Source organism: Narcine bancroftii, chromosome 10 (assembly GCF_036971445.1).
Source record: "Narcine bancroftii isolate sNarBan1 chromosome 10, sNarBan1.hap1, whole genome shotgun sequence".
Taxonomy (NCBI): Eukaryota; Metazoa; Chordata; class Chondrichthyes; order Torpediniformes; family Narcinidae; genus Narcine; species Narcine bancroftii.
This window is the reverse complement of record NC_091478.1, coordinates 78,699,843-78,725,090: the sequence shown is the minus strand read 5'-3', so window position 1 is coordinate 78,725,090 and position 25,248 is coordinate 78,699,843. Positions and strand designations below refer to the sequence as shown.

Genomic DNA, 25,248 nt, shown 5'->3' with positions numbered 1-25,248 from the left:
TTGACATTTCTGGATTTTATAATGGAACTCAATGCAACACCTAAGAAAAAGGCTAGTTCTTTCAGCAGATCCCCAAAGCCAAAAGCAGTGCTAAAAACATGCCAACAAATCACAGCTGTTTTAGCTCTCAGCCACAAACACACAACTCACTTTTATGGTTCTTAAGCCTGTTTAATAATTAAAAATAAATCCAGTTGAATATAATACAAAATTCAACAGCCACCCTAAACCAATCACTGTGTGAGAGAAATTAAAATTCTGATGGATATGAACCAGACTGCGCTGTAAAGAATACATGACATTTATAGTAGTGTTTCACCAAAATGTTAAGACCAGAAATAAAATAGGATAAAATACAAATTATTTTTTTAAACTACCAGGGGTTTCTAGCATGACTGTAAAAGCTCCAGCAATCAATACTGATGTCATAATTACTTTAAACCCCTTTTACATTGCAATTCCTAAACCATAACTTGAATTACATTTAACAAACACACTATGGGGGCAACAATTTCTAACTGATTAATTTACTGAAGTGGTGCTGTGTTAAATCTGGCGCCACTGGATAGTATCGTAACAGCTCACATGTTGGAAATAATTTACAGCGTTAGTTATTGCAGAGCTGTGTTGCCAAGATTTGGTTTATTCTATTGTCTTTTTCTGTCCATGTGCAGGTCAGTGCACGACACACTTGGGCTTGGTGCCCAGTCTTCCACTGAGTAAAACATGCTGTAGAATTCTATTTTCCACAAAAACAAGATCAAGAGTCTTGGACCAGCATGTGTCAAACACAATTGCTTATATTCATATAATGTGCAGACATATACAAACAACGATACATTTCTTACAAGATAATAACCCTCCAATTACATCAAATACCAGCCATTTAGATTTCAAACATACATAAAATTTTAAATATATAAAAGAAACAACCTGGAGTGTGTAAGATGGTACCACATGCAGATTGGATAACTAAAGCTAAATAAATGATCCATCAAACTCATTTAAGTAGAGTACATCCAAATGGCTGCAATTGTCAACAATTCTTCTGCAATGTAAAGGGGATACTAACTAGTGTATGCAATAAGATTATGGACTCCAGTAATTGACTGATCAAAGGCCGTCAACTCTGAAGCAAATTGATCTTATTTTGTTGCTCCAACAATAATGGCAGGGTCTGATGCCCTCAGGGAGTCTTTGGTTAAAATGTTCAAATGAAGTTCTCATACTTTTCCAGTCATTGTTTCAGATGAAACCCAACTTGGTCTGTTCAACATATCAATTTTGCCAATATATTCATAGCAAATGTTTAAAAACAAATTTTTATACACTTTTGAATATAAAAAAAACTACACAGAAACTTAAATATGTCACCAAAATGACACTGAAGATCATGATTTTTTTTTGCTTCCCCACACCATGAGATACAATGTGAATGCGGCAAATGATTTTTAGCTCTGTTCACCAGCAGAAGCTTTTGTAATTTAAAGGCACCACTTCATTTGCATTTTCTTATATGGGCGAGCAAAACTAATCCCAAATATTGAAATGCAATGGAAAGCACACAGCCCGCCAACTGAGGTATGATTCAAATCCATCTGAAAACTTAACACCCTTTCCATTTTTAAAAACAGATCATGAAATTGGAATAAAAGCACAGAAATGCTGAAGGAATTCAAAATTCAAAAATGTATAACCCATATTTCAGGCTTGACTGCTTCTTCAGGCACCTAAATAAAAAGGCTGGGGGAGAAGGAAAGAAAGGGCAGGGGGAGGACCACAAGCTAAAAGGCAGAAGAAGTACATGGAGGGGAGGTCAGGAGAAGAACTGTGAGGATTGATCAGGGAAGGGGGTGGCTCCGTGAGTGCAGAGCTGGAAGAAAGAAGATGGGGAAAGGGAAAGAGGGAGCTAGAGAAAAGAGAAATCAGTGTAGGGAAAAGGGAGAGATGGGGGGCGGGGGAGAAAACTAACAGAAACCAGAGAAGTTGATGTTATTGCCATCTAGTTGCAGGGTTCCAGACAGAATATGAGGTGCCGTTCCTCCAATTTACGGGTAGTTTCAGTCTGGCAGTGCATGAGACCATGGATATATCGGCATGGGAATTGGGCGGGGAACTGAAATAGTTTGCCACTGGGAGATCCCTGCTATTGCGATGAACAGAGCTAAGGTGCTGAACGATCCGATCTCCCGGTCTGTGCCCAATCTCTCCGATGTAGGGTAGACCACAATGGGAGCTCCAGATGCAGCAGGCAACACCTGCAGATTCACAAGAACTACTTCACTTGGAAGGACTGGTTAGGGCCCCGAATAGTGGTGGGGGATTCACAAGAGCTACTTCACTTGGAAGGACTGGTTAGGGCCCCGAATAGTGGTGGGGGAGGAGGTCTGGGCCCCAATTGTGGCACTTCCTGCGGTCACAGGTGCAGGTGCCAAGGGGACGATTGGTGGGGAGGGAGGAGTGGACGAGGGAGAGATGGAAGAGGGAGCGGTCCCGGTGGAAAGCGGAGTGCCGGGTTCCTTCAGCAAATTTGTGTTTTCACTACAATCACAGCGTCTGCAGACATCATTCTTTCACAACATGAAATTGGAAGAGGTAAGCTTACCATCTGCTTGTTAGCTCCTCATTTTCTTTGCCCCCCCCCCACCTACAGAGAGAATATTAATGATGCTGCACAGGATTATAACTCTGGAATCAGCAGAGATGTTTCATTGATTAAAACAGTCCCACGATAATGAAAAGGGGACAGTTAATTGTCACGGTAGAAAATTGCTCTTTTTAATGCATTAATAATCCTCATTTACTTTTAATGATTAAACTAGAATTCATAGGTTGGTAATTTAGGTTTGACAATGAAATTATTTCCATTTTATATTAGAGAATACAATGTTAAATCAACAATAATAAAAGGAAAAAGAACAACTACAGCGTGTAGAATTTAAATATCCTTCTGATTAATAAGAAATGCCAAAGTCTAACAAAACAAAAGCTCTCTCCCCGGAAGGGTAAGTGGTAGGCCAATATTTACAATAATTCATTTACAGCTCTCTTTGCTTTCAGTCTTAAAATGTAGTCATATCTGGTTTACATGGCTGCTAACTGGCCTAGCATCAGCTTGAACTGATGTGTACAGTGCGACAGTTCAGTAACTCTGTCCATCATCTCTCTGGCAGCAGAGCCAGATGGATACTGCAATGCAGCTGTCTTTGTTGTAATAACAATATACTTCAGCATCTCACAAAGGAGGTTGCTGTAGTGGGTTACTTTATTGCGAACTTCTTGCGATTTAGCCTGGCGAGAGAGCGTGTCCCCAATGAAAACCAACTTGTGAGCACTCAGAATGACAAACTTGCTGTGAGCCACAAATATTTTGGGGGGTTGATTGGTATTAATGGATGTGAAGAAGGCATCAATGGCATTGATTAATGTGGTAACATTTAACTCGCACTGTTCTGAGTAAAACAAAAGGAGTTGTTTGTCCGAGGGGCTCAGCTTGCTCTTAACCTGCCCGTATTGGTGCGTTGGGGTCCAGTTGGACAGGTCATTCTCGATAGGTCGTGTTACTTCTTGCTCAAGACGTTCAAATTGTTTAACCTGCAAAGGCAAAAATATTAAATGTGAGCTGTCCTTTCTTCGGACAATGCTACATTATAAAATTATATAAAAAATTATATAAAAATTATATAAAATTATATAAAAACAAGACCACCTTCCCCAAAAATAAGAAAAACAGGTGATGAAGTTGGCCATCTGGCCTATTAAAGCCTCTCCACTATCATTGACTTATGGCTCTTTTATCCTGCATTATCCTCACATTCCATCACGAGCTGTTCCATTCTCCCACAGCCCCATTCTCCTGTCTTCTCCCTATAATCCTATCAATACTTATCAGTCTCTGCCTTAAATACAGCCTCCACACCCGCCTGTAGTAGCAAATACCAGGGGTTCTCTGGCTAAAGAAATTCCTCCCCATTTCTGTTTTAAATGGGTCCCACTCATCTTGAAGTTGTGCCCTACCATGGTGAACAACTTTGCCACATCCAGTCTATCCTGGCATTTCAACATTTGAAATGCTTCCATGAGTTCTCCCCTCATTCTTCTGAACTTTTAAGAAGTGCAACCCAAAAGTCGTCAGACGTTCCTCATGTGCTAATCCCTTCATCCCAGGAATCGTTCTTGTGAATCTTCTCTGAACCCTCTCCATTTGCAAATTTCACCCATTTTTGTTCTGAAAGCAGCAGCTTCTGCCTATACTTCAGCTACAATTCCAACCAATGAATCTTATTACGATGGTGAAGTATAGAGGAAAACTATTGGAATATAACCCGGACACCCTCCATTGTGTGCATCCACATGAATGCCCACACACACCTCTACTTCTCTGCTAAGAATGATTGAAAACAGCTCTTTCGTAACAGGCGAGAAATAGGAAGGATAGCAGCCACAGGATTTGTATTTGCCCTTTCACTGCCCAGGTTCAGACACTTTGGGAGTGATGATTTTTTTTTTGTTGCCCTGCTTGCAATGCCACAGAAATTAATAATGGGTGTGAACCAGTGCTCCCTATCAATAGCCCCTTTTACAGAGTTTGAATTTTGGGTTTAATCCATTTTTCGAGCTCTGTATATATATCTATATATTTGGGGGATCAGACTTGCCAATCTTCAATCCGCCAATCCTCAGCAGTGGAGTGTATCAATGCAGGACCTATCTAAACTGGTTGACTCACGTTACCAAGTCAAAACAGAAAAGGAAGATGATGTCCCAATGTTGGGTCCAGGAAAGGTTCATAGTCAGTAGCGAATAGAGCAGTGGACACCACTAGGTAGGTGCATAGTGTGCGAATGTTTGCACTGCCTGTGTGAATCATATTTGGTGGGTCTGGACACAAGGGTTTGCAATCACACATAGCTTTTATCAACACACAACAATTTGTAGAAGAGAATGTTCCCTCAGCACCATACTTTCATGCATGTTGTTCAATTCTTCACTCTTAGAACAAAACCTGGTTGAAGCTGGGGGATTCATAGAACAGAACTTAGTTGTTTTAACAACTGGAGATGGTTCCAACAATCCTACCCCATGTGTAACAGGAAAGAATTGAAGCCATTACATTTTCTTTGCTTAGATTTAAAGTTTAAGTCCAATGGAAAGACTTATCTGCCCTGTGGTGCCCAAATAGGTGGTGACCCCCATCACCTTGCACAATGGGCAATTACTGATGGATACCCTGTTCCATTGTGCATGATGTCCTCACCTGCTGCTGCTCAAGCTGGGCTTTGCCTTGACGTATGATGTTCCCTTTCTCCAGCAGCTCCTTTTGTGTTTTCTCAAACTCCTCCTTGCCCTGGAAATTAACAAAAGAGGGTATAATTTATTTATTGTCAGAGTACATACATGACATCACATACAACCCTGAGATTCTTTATCCTGTAGACAAGGCACAATTACCACTTATTGGTAGTGCAAGAAAAATAACTGTACACAATGTACTTATGTAAATAAATAAAGAACTGTAAACAAACTGTGTTATGCAGAAAGGAAAAAAAATCAATGAAGTGCAAAAGTAAGAGTCCTTAAATGAGTCCCTGATTGAGTTTATTGTTGAAGAGTCTGATGGTGAAGGGGTAGCAGCTCTTCCTGAAACTGGTGGTGTGAGTCTTGTGGCTCTTTCCTGATGATAGCAGCAAGAACAGAGCGTGTGCTGGGTGGTGTGGATCCTTGATGATTGCTGCTACTCTCCAATGGCAGCATTCCCTGCAGATGTTCTCGATAGTGGAGAGGGTTTTACCTGTGATGCCCTGGGCTGAGTCCACTACCTTTTGCAGGGTATTGGTGTCCCCATACCAGACTGTGATGCAGCCAGTCAGCACTCTTTCCAACACACGTCTGTAGAAATTTGCCAGGGTTTCCAATGTCATACCAAACCTCCGCAAACTCCTGAGTGAGTAGAAGCGCTGATGTGCTTTGTATTGAATCCAGGAAAGATCCTCCAAGATGGTGACTCCCCAGAACTTAAATTTGCTCACATTAGAAGACATGTCTTCAAACACCACCCACATTAGCACAACACTTACAGTGACAAACATAATTGCCCAAATGGTCTGTGTGCCCAAAGCAAAAAATGAACAGTTGTGTGTCCTTAATGGGTGTATGATTAACATAACTCATAGCTTCAATTCTCATGGCAGGGCTAAAGTAGTCAATATCAGCCAAGGCAGATATGGCAAATAGTCTCAGTGCCCTTGAGCTCAGGAAGAGGGCCATTAACATCCAACAACCTACATGCTTTAAACTACCCTTAAACTGAAGGTCCGATGTTCCAAACTAAATCATCAAATTTGAAATTCATCTTCATTTTCTAAATTATTACACTGGGATATAATTATTTTAGAAAATTATTAAAGTCCATGGAAATGGAACACAACATCTGAAGTAAGCTCTAAAGATCCTTGACCCCATATCATATCCAGACAGATACACTAACCTTGGTTCCATGACATTTAAAAAACTTTGTCTGCCCGACATCTGTCACTCAGAATTTCAAATGTCCAGTGCCCACTTCTCATGAGAGGTAGATTTTAAACTGCATCCAAACAGAGAAGAGATAGAATGGAAAAATATGTGGAAAATTGATTCTAGAACTGACGGCCTATGGCTAAAAATTTTATGGCCAACACAGATATGAAGCAAATGGGAAAAGGGACAGAGGCAAAAGGGACTGCAGATGCTGCAATTTTGTCCAAAAAAAATCAAACTACCAGGAGATTTTTTTTAACATTTTTAAAAGTTTACACGTACAGGACGGTAGGTTACAGGCCCTTCCGGCCCCCTGACCTGTGCCGCCCAAATGCACCAATTAGACAACAATCCCTGTGCATTTTGATGGGTGGAAGGAACCCAGAACACCCAGAGGAAACCCACGGAGAAACGTGGAGAATGTACAAACTCCTTATAGACAGAGCTGGATTCGAACCTGGGTCAGCAGTGTGGTAATAGGGTTGGGCATCAACCATGCCGCCCTGAAAATCAGCAATTTGAGCCGCATTCAAGGGGGTAAAGAGATAAGTCAACATTTTGCGTTGAGGCATCAAGAACAACATTGGGAGCCAGTAGCACCAGAGAATGAGGAAGGACAGTTTCTTATATCAGTGAGGAAATGGCCCACTTGTGGTTAGATTGGGCCCTAAAGCCAGGCAAATAGATTTAGAGACACACAGAACTGACAGATGGCCAAGAAATCAAACCAGGGTTCCTGTTACCTGCTTCAAAATGAAAATCAGGGAAGGGGACAGATACAGAGACACCGGATCTCAGACCCTTTGCATCGACAAAAGTTCATGGTTCCTTTATTGTCATGTAATAAAAACAGTGCAATATTACATGAATTTGCTTTAGTCTGCTGGAAGGCAGACAGATTTGCCATCAGCAGAAATTACCTGAAGCGCCTCTTACAGAGAAACAAAAGAGTCCCCTCAGCATCACTAAGTATCCGTGGATTCACCTCCTGCAGCCACACCGAGTCCAGTCCAAACCATCAGCACCCCAACTCCAGATCTGAACCTCTGATATGATCAGTAAACCTTCAGTGCCCTTGGCACCCTCGCGTTCTGATGATAACACCTGGTACTCCTTCAGCCAGTCTCCAGTTGCCCGCAGCCTGGTAGGAATCCCAGTCGCCTGCAGCCTGCCCGGTTTCCTCGCCTCGAGACACCAACAGCCTTCCGCCTATGTGTTCTTCAGCCACAGAACCCCTCACAGGTCCGCTGCCATGGTCACCATCCCATGGGTTGTCTCCGCTGTTTAACCGAGTCTGGTGCTGCCGATCATAGGCACTGCCAGCTTGGACCAGACCAAAGTCACAGGATTTTTCAAGTTAAACCACCGTCGGCTCAATTAAAAAACCATTAATAGCCTGTATGGAGCTGGCAGCAGTCAGATTGGGTGGTTGGACTTTGCCGGGGAGTGTGTTATCTCCACTGCCTGCTCTCTGTGGGTCCGCACCAGCAGCTCTGGCCTTTTTCCAAACTTTGAACTTCTCTCCCAACAACCTGAATGGTAAAAAGGATCCAGAGACACATTTGGACCTGCAGCCTCCTAACTCTGAATGGAAGCTCTGCATACAGCAGACATCAAAACCATGAAGCCCAAATCAAAGTCAGAAACAGGTCCTCCAGCCCCATATGTCCCTGCTAATCAAGGTGCCTTCTAAGCTCATCCCATTTGTCTGTGTTTGGGCCATATCCCACTCAATCTTTCTTATCCAGGTGCACATCTAAATGTCTTTTAAATACTGTATTGCAATAGTATCTGCCTCTATTCCTTCCTCTGGCTGCTTATTCAACCCTCCTTGTGAAGAAGTTCTCTATTACATCTTTGAACTTAAATCTAGGTTCTTGAGTTTTGGACTAGGTTCCCCTACTCTGGGAAAAAGATGACAGCCATTCTCCTTATCTGCCCATCTCATCATTCTAAATACCTCTAATGCCATCCCTCAGCCTCCTATGCTCCAGGGAGGCACATTCCAGCCTATTCAGCCTCTCCATATAATACAAGTCCTCAACTTCCGCTAACATCCTTGCAATTCTTCTGTGCCCTTTCCAGCTTCATGACGTAAATATTGTTCTGTGTCCTACAAACAGGAGCGTGGATGTAAGATAAATGGAGGGTTATGGGATGTGAGGCAGGGAAAGTTGATGGACGTGCAGTGGCTTTACATAGGTTGGCACAATATCATGTGCTGTGCTGTTCTACTTTTTAGATGAACAAAATCTCTCAGGGCTGAACTGGATGAATTTCCAGCGCATTTCAATCAATGCTTTTGGCTGCTGATGTGAATAGTTTCAAGTTGGGTCCAATAGGCAGACGAGAGGCATTTTGGTGGAAAACAGGAGCAGAAAGCTCCATCTTAAACTGTACTGGGAGAAGCCATTTTCTTGCAGGCAAAAGTAACAATGGCAGCACTAGGTGTCGCTGCAAGACCAAGTTTTAACAAAGGAAACTTCCGAATGCCAAGAGCAATTAACGATGCTCCCAGTTTAGTACTTACCAGGAAAAAGAAAAGTTAATTTGTTGCCCACATAAAGGAACCGAGAGAGACAAAGAAGAGTGGTGATTCTACACTCGTTATTTTACCTCTGTGCACCAGGTTAATGACATGTTCACCCTCTTCTCCTTTAAAAAGTCTTTATTCTTGGAGCATTATCTTTTATTTTATTTGTGCCTCCTCCCCCATCACTGACAAAAATGACTAAAACTACCAGATTCAAATAGGAATATTGAAATTCATCATCATGTTTTTAATGTAAATATAACCTCAGAATTTAATAAAATAATAACTAAAAAAAAAAGCTGTTTTTGATTTATTCTGAAGAATTCAAGGTTTATGACAATGAAGGAACTACAATTCTGTATGTTGGGAAAACGAAGCCAACTCTCACCTCATCTTAACAAGTGGGAGTCTCCATGTAAAATTTCTACCACCTCAAGGCTCACTGTAACAGAGATTCCCTGCTTCCCTTTCCTCAATTCTAACTCGACTACAAGGTCAAGGACAATTTCCTCTCCTCCACTGAACTTGGTGCCCAGTGTTCTTTCTGGTTTTAGATTCTTGTCATCTTTTCAAATCCTTCCATCATCTTGTTTCATTCATCTCTGTGACATTGCCCATAATTCAAACCCACTCATACACTCCAACATAACATCCCATATCATACTCCACTGCTTTTTGAAATCCCTTAATTTCCTTTCAGAAACAAACAATAAAAAAAATACAAATAAAGGCACTTTACATTAAAATTGCAAGGATTAATAATTCAATACATTCATTCTACATTTAAATACATCTCGTTTGAATTTGACAACGCTAGTAATTTGTCTTCGCTGACAGGTAAGCATAAGTAAGGGTGTAGAAAGGAAAACATGATTAGCGTAATGGTTAGTGCAACCCTGTTCCAGCACCAGGTCCTGGGTTCAAATACGGTGCTGTCTGTAAGGAGTTTTTCCATTCTCCATGTGGGTTTACACCTTCCAAACAGATATGTGGTTGGTAGTTTAATGGGCCAGAAGGACCTTTTACTGTGCTGTATCGTTAATTTTTTTTTAAGTTCCAGAATAATGGTTTTAATCAACTTTGACTCATTTACATAAAGCAGAATGAACACTGAAATGATAAATGCTGAGTATCACAATTCTTTTTTCTCCTACACTATTTCAAATACTTCCGAAGATTTCTCTTCCACTGTGCGACTGTAGTGTTGAAAAGCAAGAGAGAGAAAAATTATGATGGGGAAAAAAGGAGCAGGAGGGAGAGAAAGCACATTGGCCTTCATAAATCAAAGTATTGAGTACATGAATTGGGATGTTATGTTGAAGATGGTAAGGCCAAATTTAGAGTCACATGTGCAGTTTTGGCCACCTAATTACAGAAGCAATATCAATAAGATTGGAAGAGTGCAGACAAAATTTATAAAGATGTTGCTGGGACTTGAACAGCTAATTGATAGTGAAATGTTGAATAGGTTAGGATTTTATTCCCAGGTATGTCAGAGAATAAAGGTATACAAAATTATGAGGTGTATCGAAAGGGCAAATGCAAATGGGTTTGTACCACTGAGGTTGAGTGAGGAGAACATGGGTTAAGGACTAAAGGTGAAACGTTTAAGGGGAACTTCTTCACTCAGGGGTTGGTGAGAGTGTGGAATGAGTTCCTAAAAGAAGTTGTGAATATGGGATCTTAAAAATCTTCTTCAAGAGAAGATTGAATAGGTGCATGGATGTGAGGGGTATTGTGGACTGTGGTCCAGGTGCAGGCCAATGGGACAAAGTGGAAGCTAGATGGACCAAAGGGGCTGTTTCTATGCTGCAATGTTCTATGGTTCTAAAGATAGGGACTACAGATTTGGCAAATGATATGAAATGGATGAAAGGAAGAACTTGTTTTATGCAGAGTGCTTATTATCTACTCACTACCTGATACATCTCCATTGGGCACACAAAACTCAAAACGGTCAACCAGTTTACCTATCTCGGCTGCACCATTTCATCAGATGCAAGGATCGACAATGAGATAGACAACAGACTCGCCAAGGCAAATAGCGCCTTTGGAAGACTACACAAAAGAGTCTGGAAAAACAACCAACTGAAAAACCTCACAAAGATAAGCGTATACAGAGCCGTTGTCATACCCACACTCCTGTTCGGCTCCGAATCATGGGTCCTCTACCGGCATCACCTACGGCTCCTAGAACGCTTCCACCAGCGTTGTCTCCGCTCCATCCTCAATATCCATTGGAGCGCTTTCATCCCTAACGTCGAAGTACTCGAGATGGCAGAGGTTGACAGCATCGAGTCCACGCTGCTGAAGATCCAGCTGCGCTGGGTGGGTCACGTCTCCAGAATGGAGGACCATCGCCTTCCCAAGATCGTGTTATATGGCGAGCTCTCCACTGGCCACCGTGACAGAGGTGCACCAAAGAAAAGGTACAAGGACTGCCTAAAGAAATCTCTTGGTGCCTGCCACATTGACCACCGCCAGTGGGCTGATATCGCCTCAAACCGTGCATCTTGGCGCCTCACAGTTTGGCGGGCAGCAACCTCCTTTGAAGAAGACCGCAGAGCCCACCTCACTGACAAAAGGCAAAGGAGGAAAAACCCAACACCCAACCCCAACCAACCAATTTTCCCCTGCAGCCGCTGCAACCGTGTCTGCCTGTCCCGCATCGGACTTGTCAGCCACAAACGAGCCTGCAGCTGACGTGGACTTTTTACCCCCTCCATAAATCTTCGTCTGCGAAGTCAAGCCAAAGAGAGAGAAGAGACCTGATACCCAAGTAGAAAAGTAGTCAGTCAATGCTCACAAAATGGATAGGTGCTTGAGAGAGAATAATTCATGAGGATATGGAAAATGGAAGTGAAGGGACTACTCTGCCATGAGTTTCCCTAGCATTTGTTAAATTGTCTCTCCCTCCTAAATGGATGTCTGTTGTAGGAAGTACTCTCTTAAGAGTCAACTTAGGAGGAAGAGTCTTGCTGAATACCTTTCATTGTTCACACACTAATTGCCATTCATGAAAGTTCTAGGCTGACAGAATATTCCATCACTTTGAAAGCTTGTGGATTAGATTTCCAGTTAAGCGAATATAAAGACGTCACATTCCTAACTTTGTCTACCAGATTTATGAGGGTCTTGCAACTGTTAATGCTGTATATTTTATACAATATTAACAGAAAGATGATGAACCACATCACCTAGAGAGAAACCCTCTTCCCCATCACCTCAGTTTTTTCCTCTTCCACCCTCTCACCTCTCCTTTCTCTGTCCCTTCCTTCTCCTTAACCCCACCTCCCTCCACCTTTGTATTCAGGCTGCGCTTTGCTCATACCCTGATGAAATGTTGATTAGCCTTCTTACAGATGCTGAGTTTCTCGGCACACTTGTGCCTTGCACTCAACCCCAGCGTTGGCAGACTTTCTTTAAATTTAGACATAGAACAGGTAACAGGTCCTTCTTTTGGCCCGTGAGGCCAGTGCCACCCATTTACTCACAATTGGTCTACAACCCCAGTACATTTTTGAACAGTGGGAAGAAACCGGAACCCCCGGAGGAAACCCACGGGGAGAACACACAAATTTCTTGCAGAGAGCATGGAATCAAACTCCAGTACCAGTCGCTAGTGCTGTCACAGTGTGGCACTAACTGTGTCACCCTTATTCCATTTAACTTAGAATAGGATTAGAACCGGATGAAAGAAAATTAGGGGAATGGCTCCCGAGGAAGAAAAGTAATACTTTCCAGTTTAGAACCTGCAGGGAAACTAACAAAAGGATCTGAGAAGGACAAACAGCAGGAACAAAGTTATAGAATCTTGCCTGAATGGAAAAGAATAAAGCTCAGGGTGTTCTTTCCTTTAACAATGTTCCTGTGGGGTTTTGAACTTTTACCTCAAGTTTAGTCTAGCTGAATATTTCCCACTGATGCTTTTATTTCTGCTTTTTCACAGACGGCAGTCACCTCTGGATATTGCAGCCCAGGGGGACATTCAAAAGACTCTTCAATAGGCACATGGATGTCAGAAAAATAAAGGGTTATGTGTGTGAGGTAGGGGAAGGATTAGATTGTTGGTTTACGTAGGACAGCACAACATAGTGGCCGAAGCGCCTGTAATGTGCTTTAATGTTCTATTACGACTGAAGGTAATTCCTGACACACAGAAGCCTGCCCCTGCCAGCAGCTGGAATCCACATATAGGTCTATTTTCTTAAATGGTCCACTGTTGTAATACAAAGTGGTCAACACAAACCTGCAAGTGAACATAGTCATAGTCCTCCATCCAGCCGCTGCCGTTGTTGTCATACTGCGTATCTGGAGAGCCTTCAGCCGTGTATCTTGGTGGGGATGGCAAAGGCCTTGCCTGAATATTAGCCTTATCTCCCAACCCTGACTGGTGGTTTGTTATGCTGTTATTATTTGTTGAGTGGCCGACAGCCTCAAGGCCAGGCAAGGGCACGGTGGGCTTATTCTCTCCCTGGTGCAGCTTTGTCCGTTTGAAGAGCAGGGAAGCATTTCCGTGAAGGAAAGAGGCAAGCTGCTTGGTGTCATCTGGGATACCCCGCGAGTACATCACAAATCGGTCAAGGTCATCGGCGGAGTTTTGCTTGTTAATTATCAAAACATTCAAAGCCCAGCTGCAGTTGTCCAAAGCCTGGCTGTGCTTGAGCAGAAGCTGGTAGACATCTTCCATCTTTTGAACCTGCTTACTCAGCTTCGTGTACAACGTACGGTCAGTCGCTTGTGTTGAGTTGGCAACCGCTCCACGTGCAAACTCTAAGAGATCCTTGACTGAGTTCTTCACTCTTTCAACCCCAGTCTTAATATTCTGCACATTAGCCTCCATGTGCTCTCGACTTCTCCAGCTGGTGACAATGAAGGACATGAGATAAGAAATAGAACTCTCCACACTTTGCTGATGCTTTGCCAGCATCTCCATGGCTACCTCTAGGTCCAAGTTAAGCTCCTTACTACTTGGCTTGGGCAAGGTAGTTGAGGATTCTTTAACAGGAATGACATCAAGTGAAGATGTTGAAATGTTGCTCCTTGTACTCCCTGTGCTTGAAGCTGAAAGTCTTTTGAAATTGTTAGTGATTTCTTCAGTTGTGGCATCTCTGCATACCTGAGGTGGTACGTCATAAATATAGTCCCCAGCAGACTCCTCGCTGGAGTGGACCTTCCCTCCAGAAGATGGGACACCTAGATCCCTTGGAAAATCATAAACATCTTGCATGGATGTCTGATATCCTCCAAGTATCTTCTGACTTGGAGGAACATCATAAATCTCCTGGTTGAGGGATGTGTCTGCAAGCTTTCCAGCTGGTGGAGGTACATCATACACATCGTCCATTGGATATTTGTCATGTGCGGCAGGGGTCGGAGGTGGAAACTTCATGGAATCTGTACTCTTCAGTGCCCTGTGAGAGAACGATGGTGGAACGTCATATGTATCTTCAGAGATGGGACCATCAGGAACATCCTTACTTACAGATGGTGGGAAGTCGTAGACCTGTGTGAAAGGAAATGGAAACACAATGTTAAGAGTGGTGAGCAAATCCCTTTGCACTGGGCAAGGCAACAATGAAATAGCAGCTGCTATCTTTGGCAACAAATGTGGATGGACTCTAATTTCTGGGCAAACATTTTACTTGTGGAGCCCTTATCCTTGCAATTATCAGGTAGCTTTCTTCCTGGATGTTGTCCGACCATAACTGGTCACATGACCAGTGGTTAATGAACTGATTGGCAGGAGGTCCATACCTACACCGCGAGTCTTGACACACCCCAATAGCAAAGGAAATTAATGGGATTTGTCCTCAACAACTTAAGTGGTTGCTTGAAAATTTGTTGAAGCTGAGTGTTGGGTCACCGCCTCCCGAACTTACAGAATATATGAGCAAAGTCGACTCAAAGGCAGGGACCCAATTATTCCCCACCACACCTCCCATCCCCAGCCCCTTCACCTTCATGAGGATGAACCAACAGTAAACAATGAGAAAAAAAAACACAAAAGAGGACATGCCAGGATTTGGGATTTCTGGTCATTCATCACACTAAAATGCGTTGGAGTGATTATATGGTGATAGATTAAAAACCGATGAAGGATCCAACCCGAAATGTTGACAGTTCTTTTACTCCCACTAAATGCTGTTTTGGCCATTAAGTTCCTCCAGCAAATAGTTTTTTGCTACAATTTTTCAAATGGATGATACAACCAGTAAACCAATGAAGCAACAGATTTTAGGAAAAATGAATTCTAAGCTCAATGTAAATGTTCATGGGATGGGAAATATAAGATTAAGGTATCCTGTTAATGAAACAAGGGACTCGCTGTAACATCTCCTTGGGTCACATGAGCTGGTAATTAAACATTGGTTCGTAAAGATAAACAATTCAGAAAAGATGCTCAAGTCACGGGATCGTCATTTATCAACTCAATTTATAACATCAAACAATGAAAAATCACAGCACATCATCTAGTCCAAGTGCATTGGGATTTTAAAATTGTTCTGACAAATGAGGGTTTATTTAGCAGGAATGATAAAGCCAAAGTATGGGGCAATAGTCTGGAACAGGTACTTGTACCAAGTTGGTGTGGAGAGGCAGGTTCTGCCAACATGAACGAGAGAAGCTGTAAGTTTTATCCATCTAATCTGATTTCCACAATGTCTCTTCACAATTCTTCACCTTCATTAATCCCCTAGAAATCAAGATGCTTAAACAATGTGTGGGTGCGAGCATGCGTTTGAGTCTGTCTGTGTCTCCGAGTCTGTGTGCCTGATTATCTCTGTGTCAATCTGCCTGTGCCTCACCCTGTGTCTCTGCTGGGTGTGAATGAACTATAGAACATTACTGCACAGAAACAGGCTCCTTTAGCCCTCCTAGTCTGTGTTGAACCTTTTATTTTTGGCCTAGTCCCACTGGCCTGCACCCAGTCTATAGACCTCAATACCTCTTCCATCCTCGTACTTATCCAAATTCATATCAAATGTTAAAATTGAGCCCACATTTACCACTTCAGCTGACAGCTTGTTCCACACTCTATGTGAAGAAATCCCTCCTCATGTTCCCCCTAAACCTTTCACTCTTAACCTATGTACTCTGGTTTGTACCCCACCTAGCCTCAATAGAAAAAGCTTTTCTACATTTACTCTGTCTGCCCCCATCATAATTTTAAATACCTCTATCAAATCTCCCCTCATTCTTCTACGCTCTGAGCCATTCAGACCTCCAATTCTCTGTGTTCCAAAAGGTGCTTCGAAGAAACAACTCAGCTGCAAGAGACCCATTTCCAGCCCTGGTTTCCTTTCCTTCCCCACCACACAAGTCAGGCAGGTGGGCATAATCATTCAAGCCGCAGCACTGCCAGGTTCCACAAATGGAGCCAACAGATATCTTAAATGTATTTTCTGAAAAGAACTAGATACTCACTATTTGTTGAGTCTGGATGTGGTGTTGTGGGTTCATTTCTACACTTGGGGGAACATCATAAATTTCCTGCGACTTATCTCTGTTGTTAGGACCTTTCATTGCCATGGGAGGCGTATCATATACCTGATAGAGAGGAGCCACGATTAAAATATTGATTTCCTGGTTTTAGCCACTATTAATAGTGTACAATGAATGTCAGGTCTAAAAAATGTTTCTCCAAGAATTTTATCCAGAAAGAATCAGACACCATTTCCTTTCATTTGTCACAACTAAACCAATGAATATGTTGAAAAGCATCCATCATGACAGACAACAATGGCTCAGCGCCCAATCTCCCACTGAAGTTGATGCAAATCTTTGAAAATTTGTGCTTATTCCCTCCCCGCAGCAGAATATCTAAATTCCACAGCCCTTTACTGTGACTACCACTCCACAGCCATCTTGTATTCTGCAGGTCAATTGTAGACATCCAAAAAGATTTCCCTATGAAAGGGACACTCTCACTGTTTTACAAACTTACTTTCCTTTTGGGGTCAGGAAAACATCTTTGTTATCATTTTGATGCATCCGTAACTTTGATTAGAACTGGACTGATGGGCTGTATAATCTGCTCTTGACTCTCTTCTCATCTAGCTATGTGACCCTGATTCAAAGCTTCACCATTTATTTATGAATACAATATTCCTTTAATAATTAGCAAATTCATCAATTCATCTCAATTAATCATTTATTATTAGTAGGAACAACTTTTACTGCCAAATTTCCTAATAGCAGTAACTACACTTGTAGTGTAGTTTACTGTATAGTTTCTTGAGGCCATCTCAATGTTGCGGAGGGAACTACATAATTAGAATATTTCTTTTGTGTTAAATCAAACATTACTTTTTTATGTCTTTGATGCTTAGATATAGTTAAGCTTTCAAAGTATTATTTAAAACACACAAGAAGAATTTTCATCCTGTGTTTTTCCGTATACTTTTCTGCATTTTATTCCATGCACAAATATTACTCACCTCTTGACCATACTGATTGCCAGTAGGTTCTGTTCCTCCCCTATTTGGAGGGACATCATAAATCTCCTGTAGAGTAGCTGGAGGAGGATTTCGTGATGGGAGGATGTCGTATTCATCTTGTTCCATTTGTGGAGGTGTGTCATAAACATAAACACCACCAACTCTAGTTGGAAGAACTACCTGTGAAGAAAAAAAAATGCAACTCAGTTCATATTCCAGTAAGATTCAACAAACACTGTCTTGTGACTGCAACTGAATTTGATTAATTGAAAGACAAATTGTCGTCCAAATTCCCCACAATGCGCTCTCGTATGGCTGTTACCAACAAGTCTCCATCTCTACACATCCTTCAAAGGAAGCCTTTGCTTGAAGGGGTGCAGAGAACAGCCACAGTATGTTCCATGAAAATCAGGACATCGAAAACCATTTACGACAGAAGTCAGGAGTGTCACAGAAGTAGGCCTTGATGATTGTGGTACACAAGTTGCCATTTCCAAATGTGGCTTCCTAATGTTTCTTTTTAAAAGGAAGAGAATAAACACATTCAAGCTGATACTGGTTGAGAAATGTTAACAATGCACAGTTTCTAAGAAGGGGCATGCAAACTAATCTACTTAACCTTGATTCATGTCCGACTAAAATGCCCTATTTTACTGAACAAGACAATAACACGTGAGATCCAGTTTTATACCTGGAGCATTATGTACAATTCTGGTCCCCTTAATTGAGAAAAGGTACACTTTGGAGGCATTGCAGGAGGCTCACTGCGTTGATTCCTGAAATGAGGGGGTTAGATGATGCGGAGACATCAAGTAGCATGTGACAACATGTACGGAAATTTAGAAGGATATGGAGATACAATGCAGAAACATACAGCATTGTATGTAGAAGCAGGTAGAAGCAGGGAAAACCTTCTGCTCCTGGAAAGCCTAGCTATAATTTTTGGACATGATGATTATGGTAATCCTTGCCTCTGTTTTCTTACTCTCTATGCTCAGTTTCTCTACTTTCTGTTCTCCCTCGATATCTTCAAAACTCTAATCAAATGATCCTTTAATCATCCAAATTCCAGGGAATACAAACTTACTTGATTTAATCGATTCCTTAGGGACCAGAAATGTCCTGGTAAACATTTGTTTTTCTTATTCCAATGCATATCCTTCCTGAAGCCCAGAGAGTTTCCCCTTACGCCAGGTCTGATCTAGCCAGGGCTTCATACAGAGTAACTTTTATTCCATCTTCTCAATCCAGAAACTAGCATTCCTTTAGCTTTTGCGATTTTATGCAATCACTGTCCATGGCATTTTCGGTATTTGGTTATCCAGCACTTCTAGATTTGAGGCATGCAAAAATTCTCTCTTTTTTTGGGTCAAGCAGGGATATCCTCAGGTTTGCTCCCAATGCAATTCAGCTCAAGATTTCTCCCTCAAAACTGGTTAGCCAGTCATAATCAGGCTATTGTTCATGGCAGCTTGCCACACATGCTGGTGCAGAGAAATAGATCAGAGGTCAGTCAATTCATGGGACCACAAGAGTGACAGAGACATTCACTGGAGTCTCCAACCCCACCATAGACATGTTCTGAGATCATTGCCTGAGGAGGTTGGGCAAAATCATTGAGGACCCCTGCCACCTGCTCACAGCATTTTTCACTGCTCCTGTTGGGGAAGAGTTACAGGAGTATCAGAGCCAGCACCACCAGGCTGAGGAACAACTTCTCCCCACAGGCAGTGAGAATGACTAAAGGAACTGCTCACACTAACCATCCGAGACTCCCATATTCATGAAAAAACTTTATTTATTTATTTGTTTATTTATATGAATGCTTGTCCTGCATGCATATTGTTTGTCTATATGTGTGTTATGTCTTGATGTGTGTCAGCTTGTTTGTTGTTTGCACTGAGGACCGGAGAACACTGCTTCATTGGGTTGTACTTGTACAAGCAGATGACAATAAACTTTTGCTTCATTTTCCTAACTGTGGCTACTTTAAAAATGCTACATCGGGCATGGAGTACTTAAGGGTGCCCTGAGTCCACGACCACAACCCAAGGTTACAACACCCTACAAAGACACCTCTACATATGAATCATCAAATCAACAAACACCAGAGGACACATGTACAAAGTTAAGGGAGGAAAGTTTAAGGGAGACATCAGGGGTAAGTTTTTGTTTTACACAGAGAGTTGTGGGAGCCTGGAATGCCTTGCTGTGGATGGTGGTGGAAGCTGAAACATTGGGGGCATTTAAGAGACTCTTAGACACATGGATGAAAGAAAAATAGAGGGTTATGGGGTAGGGAGGCTTTAGTGCTTTTTTAAGTAAACAATATATGGGTCGGCACAACATCGAGGGCCGAATTTTATTAAATTCAGAAGTCTGACATTGATTCATTCCTACAAAGAGAACTAGTTTTCCTCTCTCTTATGAATGACTTTTAAAGCACAATTATGTGATGATTCACATCCAGTGATTTTCATGTTCTTTTGGATTTCCAGACAAACTCCACTAATGGACGTCTGTAAGAAGGTAAACTATTCATTTCCTGCGCTGCAGAACTAGCCTCTCCTTCACGAAACAGACTTGTAAAGCAAAGTTTATGCATTTTGGAACAAAATTTTTTAATTCAATTTTTAAAAAATTTAGACATACAGCACGATAACAGGCTCTTCCAGCCTAGGAGTCCGTGCCGCCCAAATGCACCCAATTAACCTACAACCTCGGTACATTTTGAAGGGTGGGAGGAAACCGGAGCACCTGGAGGAAACCCACGTAGACACGGGGAGAATGGATAAACTCCTTACAGACAGCGCTGGATTCAAACCCATATCACTAACTGTGTTTTCATTATGGCGGCACGGTTGCCATAGCATTTAGCACAACACTGTTACAGCACCAGCGATCAGGTCCAAGGGTTCATATCCCGATTCTCCCTGTGTCTGTGTTGGTTTTCCCTGGGGGCTCCGGTTTCCCCCAACTGTTCAAAAACATACTAGGGGTTCAGGTCAATTGGGTATAATTGGGCAGCATGGGTTCGTGGGCCAAAAGGGCCTGTTATTGTGCTGTATGTCTAAATTTATCATAAAATTACCTTTAATAAGTGACATTGGAAGAAACTGGGCATTGCCCCATCAGCTATAAAATGCTTTGACTGGAATGCAATTGATAATCTCCACACCACATGACGTAGCCACCAAATTACTGGGCTGATATGGATCATTGTTCATGGTGATGCTCCTGGCACACGTTGGCTCAACCCAAGCAACAGAGAACCGACCAGAATGAAGCACACCAAAAGTCAGGCCCACATACAAGGTAAGAGCCAACTGGCTGCTCTCTATGGGGACATAGCCCAGTGAGAATTTAATCCTGCCAACAGAATCAGGGATGCAGCATCCTTGTAAATGGGTTTGGCTTCCGAGAGAAAGCCAGTTGCTGACCAGAGTTAAGTAGGTTCTAGCTAATGTCGCAGAGCATCAAACAATAGAGCTTCTTTACCAAGCTGCCCACTGTTCCTACATGCCAAAGAGATGGCTAATACCCCTGTCTTTCATCTGTGGCCAATTTAGTTTAACCTGAAAACCATGTTAAGCCCAATTCAATTCTATAATAAGTGTGAAGAAGTATTTTCTTCTATAGATGGTGCATCACATATACAGTAGATCAGCATTTTCCCAAACTGGGTTCCACGGAAAGGCATAGGCGTGGAAAGGCAATAGGGGTCCCGCAGAAGAAATGACAGGGTGCAATAATGTTCTACCTGTTTTTCTTTGTTATTTTTTACCTCTGTCTTTAATTCAATTTGTTTTGGGGGGGGTGGGGGAAGGGGGAAGGGGAGCCAAACCAGACTCAGGAATCCTGGGCACTTGGTCTTTTTGGAAAAAAAAAACACCAAACAGCTCAGCACCCAGTTTCATGGCCACAGCTAAAAGAGAGGTCAGTAGATGGAGCATGGGAGGCCAGGCCCTCGCTGGGGAGCTAGGAGCGGCCTAGGATGCGGCAGGGATTGAGGGGCACCAGGGTTAGCCAAGGCCCGTGGTGGGGCAAGCAGGGGGCCTTACTAAACCTCAGCCTAGGGCCTGGTCGGTAGTTAATTAGAAACTGTTATTTACTTTCTTACTATGCTTGTGGATATACCAGGTCTATTAAACTATAATTGATGGTCGGGAGTTCCGCAATTTCCAAGCACTCCCCAATCGAGTTCCATGGGCTAAAAAAGTTCAGGAAGCCCTGCAGTAGATAATATATCCATAAATTAGTCCTACAACTCAATGTCTTGCAAAGACCCAACTTGGAGTGCAGAGCAGAGCACTTTTGCCATTGAATCAGATAATATCTTCAGGCATTAGTTTGAAGAAAATGAATCATTTTCCTAAATGTCCTGGCCACGATTTATCTGTCAACCAATATCGCCAAAACAGATAATCTGGTCATCATCAATGTTCTTTTTTGTGGGTTGTTATGAACTGCACGCAACGAGCAACAATAGACAACGTACCAGACAGTGTTTAATTATAAAACTGTAGCGGCAGCTCCACTGCTAACTGAAGGATCGCACAACCAGGCGGGTTGAGTTCAGTGAGCAAAACTGATTTATTGCAGGCTGCCTGGCTGGTCTTATGCTCACAGCCCGGACCTGGCTGAGAACCGCGCTGGGGGGCCCCGACGTCACCGGGGCGTCACGTGGGTCGCCAAGTGTGGGCTTCTGAGCCCGGTGCCGAAGTCGGGAGGAAACCCCCGACGGCGCCATTTTGGAAGACCGGAGTTGTCGCTGCTACAGACTCATGAATCCTTCTTGCGTTGCCTTTGAACAAATGTCCAACCACACAAGCTGTGGTCACAACACTCCTGGTCCTTTTGTAGGCGAGACTCGAAATGGGCAGCCACCACAGAGCTTCCAAGACCCTGGCACTGGTCTCTCTAGTAACTTCACAGCTAGTCACACTTAAAATGAAGCAGTCTCTCCACGTGACCTCCAATGTTAGTCACAATCAAAATGAAGCACTTTGCTTCCCAAAAAGACCCTCCTGGCACAGGTCAATCCATCAAAATGGTCCAGTCATTCACAGAACATGCTTTGCTCTGAATTCCACAAAAACGGCTGGCCAGAGAGCTGCTTCAAAAGGCTGCTTTCTCTTCAGCCGTCAGAATGGTCCTCCCTTTGCAAAAATCACAAAGTCTTTGCAAATGTATCAAATTCTGGAACAGATGTGACAAACCTTCCCTCAGTTCTTCCAATTCATCGAATTATCGCTGGGCTGTGACCTGTGTTGTGCTTGTGTGAAATGTTAACTGCGACCATTCAGTCCCTCCTGTCTATACTATCCCTTACAGCAATAATCCCATTTTACTAAAACGGGAGCTTTTAATAGGGCCTTGCTCTGCACAACATGACTGCTATGTTTTCTTACATTATTAAACTGATGCAATGGTTAAATGACAAGCCTGGAGGGTGCGACTACCAATCCAGAGACCTGCTTGGCAAATGTAGATTGTTAATGAGGTGCAATCTCAAAAAGAACAGTTAATCTTAGTAATAAAAACCACAAAACTATGGAGGAAATCTCTATGTTTTACCTGGTCTGGCCCATATACAATTCCAGGCACATAGGTGCAGTTAATACATACAACAGCTCAGCAAGCCATCAGAACAATTATTCTTTATTTCTCCTACTTTATGACAACACAATGAAGGCCATTCTCCCCATCAAGGCCCTGCTAGCTCTCAGCAATCCCACCTCCACACTCCTTTACCTCCTTACAACCCATATACTCTTTCAGATCTTTGAACTCCTCCCAGATTCTCCAACTGCCCACCAAGACAAGGGACACATTTACAGTGGCCAGTTAAGATGCCAGCACGTTGTTGGGATGTGGGAGGCAACTAAGGGAAATGTTCTCATACAAAGTACCCAAGATTGAACCCAGCTCAGGGGAGGAAGAAAGCAGCAGTCCTCCTCATCCTCCTCCTCAGGATAAGGACAATTAGTCCTTGCATCTACACTCCTCCAAAAAATTGAATAAATTAGAAGATTTCAAGATGAATTTGATTTAATATGAGATTTTAAACAGGGATAAGGAGGAACTACTTCTACTAGAAAGTAGTGAACCTATGGAATTCTCTGCCCAAGGAAACAGTAGAGGCTATCTCATTGAATGCATTTAAGAGACAGAAAAATAGCTTTTTCAAGAATGGGGGAATGAATGGTTGTAGGAATAGGCAGATACATCAGCCACAATCTTATTGAATGGTAGGGCAGGCTTGGCGGGTCAGATGGCTGACTCCTGCTCCTCTTTCTTATGTAGATGTCAATATATGTGACATCTACACATATGTGAAGCAAAATGGGATGCCCTGACATCGGGTAACACGCAGAATAAACACAGGTCGTTAACAATAAATCATCCCAGCAACTGCTTGCATCAAACCCTCATCAGTTAACTTTTTGGTTTCTTCAGTGCTCTGCGATCCAAATAAATCAACAGTGTTCTTGAAAAATGCTGAACAGTTAATCACACGGCCACTGCATAACAATAGCAGGACAGTGCAACAACAGATATCCGGGAACAAAAGACTCGTTTGAAGAAATTTCAAAACCAGGAATGAACAGAGTTCTGCCTGGCACATCAGACCTCATTTTAAAGGAGGTCACTGCATAGAAAGGTAAGGTGTTCAGGAGGCTCCCCTGGGAGGTCTGTTAATTTTATTCTGACTCTCATCTCCCAGATTAATTAGATTTAATTACTCACTGCTCCAAAATTAAAAGCAGTGTTTTTTTTTTCTCTTTCTCTCCCTGCCTCCACAGGCACCACACAAGGTTGGATGACACTGCTGGTTAGAAAACCAACTGCGGAGACACAGCTGTTGGCCAAGTCTGCCAGGAGACTGCACTTTGCAATGTACGCGGACGGCAGAGAATGCAGAACTAGACCAGGCAGTAAGGAGTGCGAACTTTCTGCAGCCAGGAAGGAGCTCAATTGTGCCCAAGCTGAGTCCCAGTATTGCAGAGCAGCAAATATGTAACAGAAAGGGGAAGAGAACAATGGTACTCTGTCTCAGATCTTCACCGTGAGGTTTAAAGATGGAGCCTGTCTGAAGTTCTAAGTTAGTGGGCAGCACAATTAGCGTACCAGTTAGCGCAATGATGTTACAGAGCCAACGATTGGGACCAGGGTTCGAATCTTGCACTATAAGTAAGGAGTTTGTACATTCTCTCTGTGTCTGTGTGGATTTCCTCCAGTTTCTTCCCACCATTCAAAATGTACTGGGGTTGTAGGTCAATGGTGTGTAATTGGGTGGTAGGGGCTTGTGGGCCAAAAGGGCCTGCTACTGTGCTGTATGAATGTCTTAATTTTAAAATGCACTGCCAGACTGAGACCACCCGCAAATTGAAGGAACAGCACCACATCATCCTCCAACTGGATGGCATTAACATGGACATCGTCGGCTTCTGTTCAACACACTCCCCCCAACCCCAAATCTTTATCCTCCTGCCTCCTTTCCTTGGTCTCCTGTCTCTCTCTCTCTCTCTCTCTCTCTCTCTTTTTCCTCTGTCTCATTTCACAGACCCAAAGTCAGTTCTCGGCTTTCCACTTATCATAACCAATTGACACTTTTTGTTTATTGGCCTGGACTCCTCCCCCTCCCACTCTTTCCCCTTTGTCTCAGTCTTCATTGAGACTCCTGCCTACTTTTTTGCTTATACCTTGAAGACGTCGAAGAAGAGGTCGTCAGTAATATATCTTTACCTCATA

At 42.7% G+C, this 25,248-nt stretch overlaps 1 protein-coding gene across 9 annotated transcripts in view; it reads right to left on the bottom strand.

Annotated features, from left to right (window-relative positions):
* Nucleotides 1–150: 150 nt before the first annotated feature.
* Nucleotides 151–25,248, bottom strand: part of bcar1 (BCAR1 scaffold protein, Cas family member) — a 257,597-nt gene continuing 232,499 nt past the window's right edge. For 7 of the 9 annotated variants that reach the window (XM_069901522.1, XM_069901518.1, XM_069901516.1 and 4 more), the window contains 5 exons: nucleotides 17,494–17,673; nucleotides 16,481–16,603; nucleotides 13,302–14,558; nucleotides 5,258–5,347; nucleotides 151–3,594 (listed from right to left, as the gene is read on the bottom strand). In XM_069901522.1, the coding sequence (XP_069757623.1) occupies nucleotides 3,085–3,594; nucleotides 5,258–5,347; nucleotides 13,302–14,558; nucleotides 16,481–16,603; nucleotides 17,494–17,673 (2,160 nt within the window). In that variant the 3' untranslated portion in view covers nucleotides 151–3,084. Of the gene's footprint in view, nucleotides 3,595–5,257; nucleotides 5,348–13,301; nucleotides 14,559–16,480; nucleotides 16,604–17,493; nucleotides 17,674–17,815; nucleotides 17,908–25,248 lie in introns of those variants that run through there. The other 2 variants (XM_069901525.1, XM_069901521.1) reach the window with 2 other exon arrangements.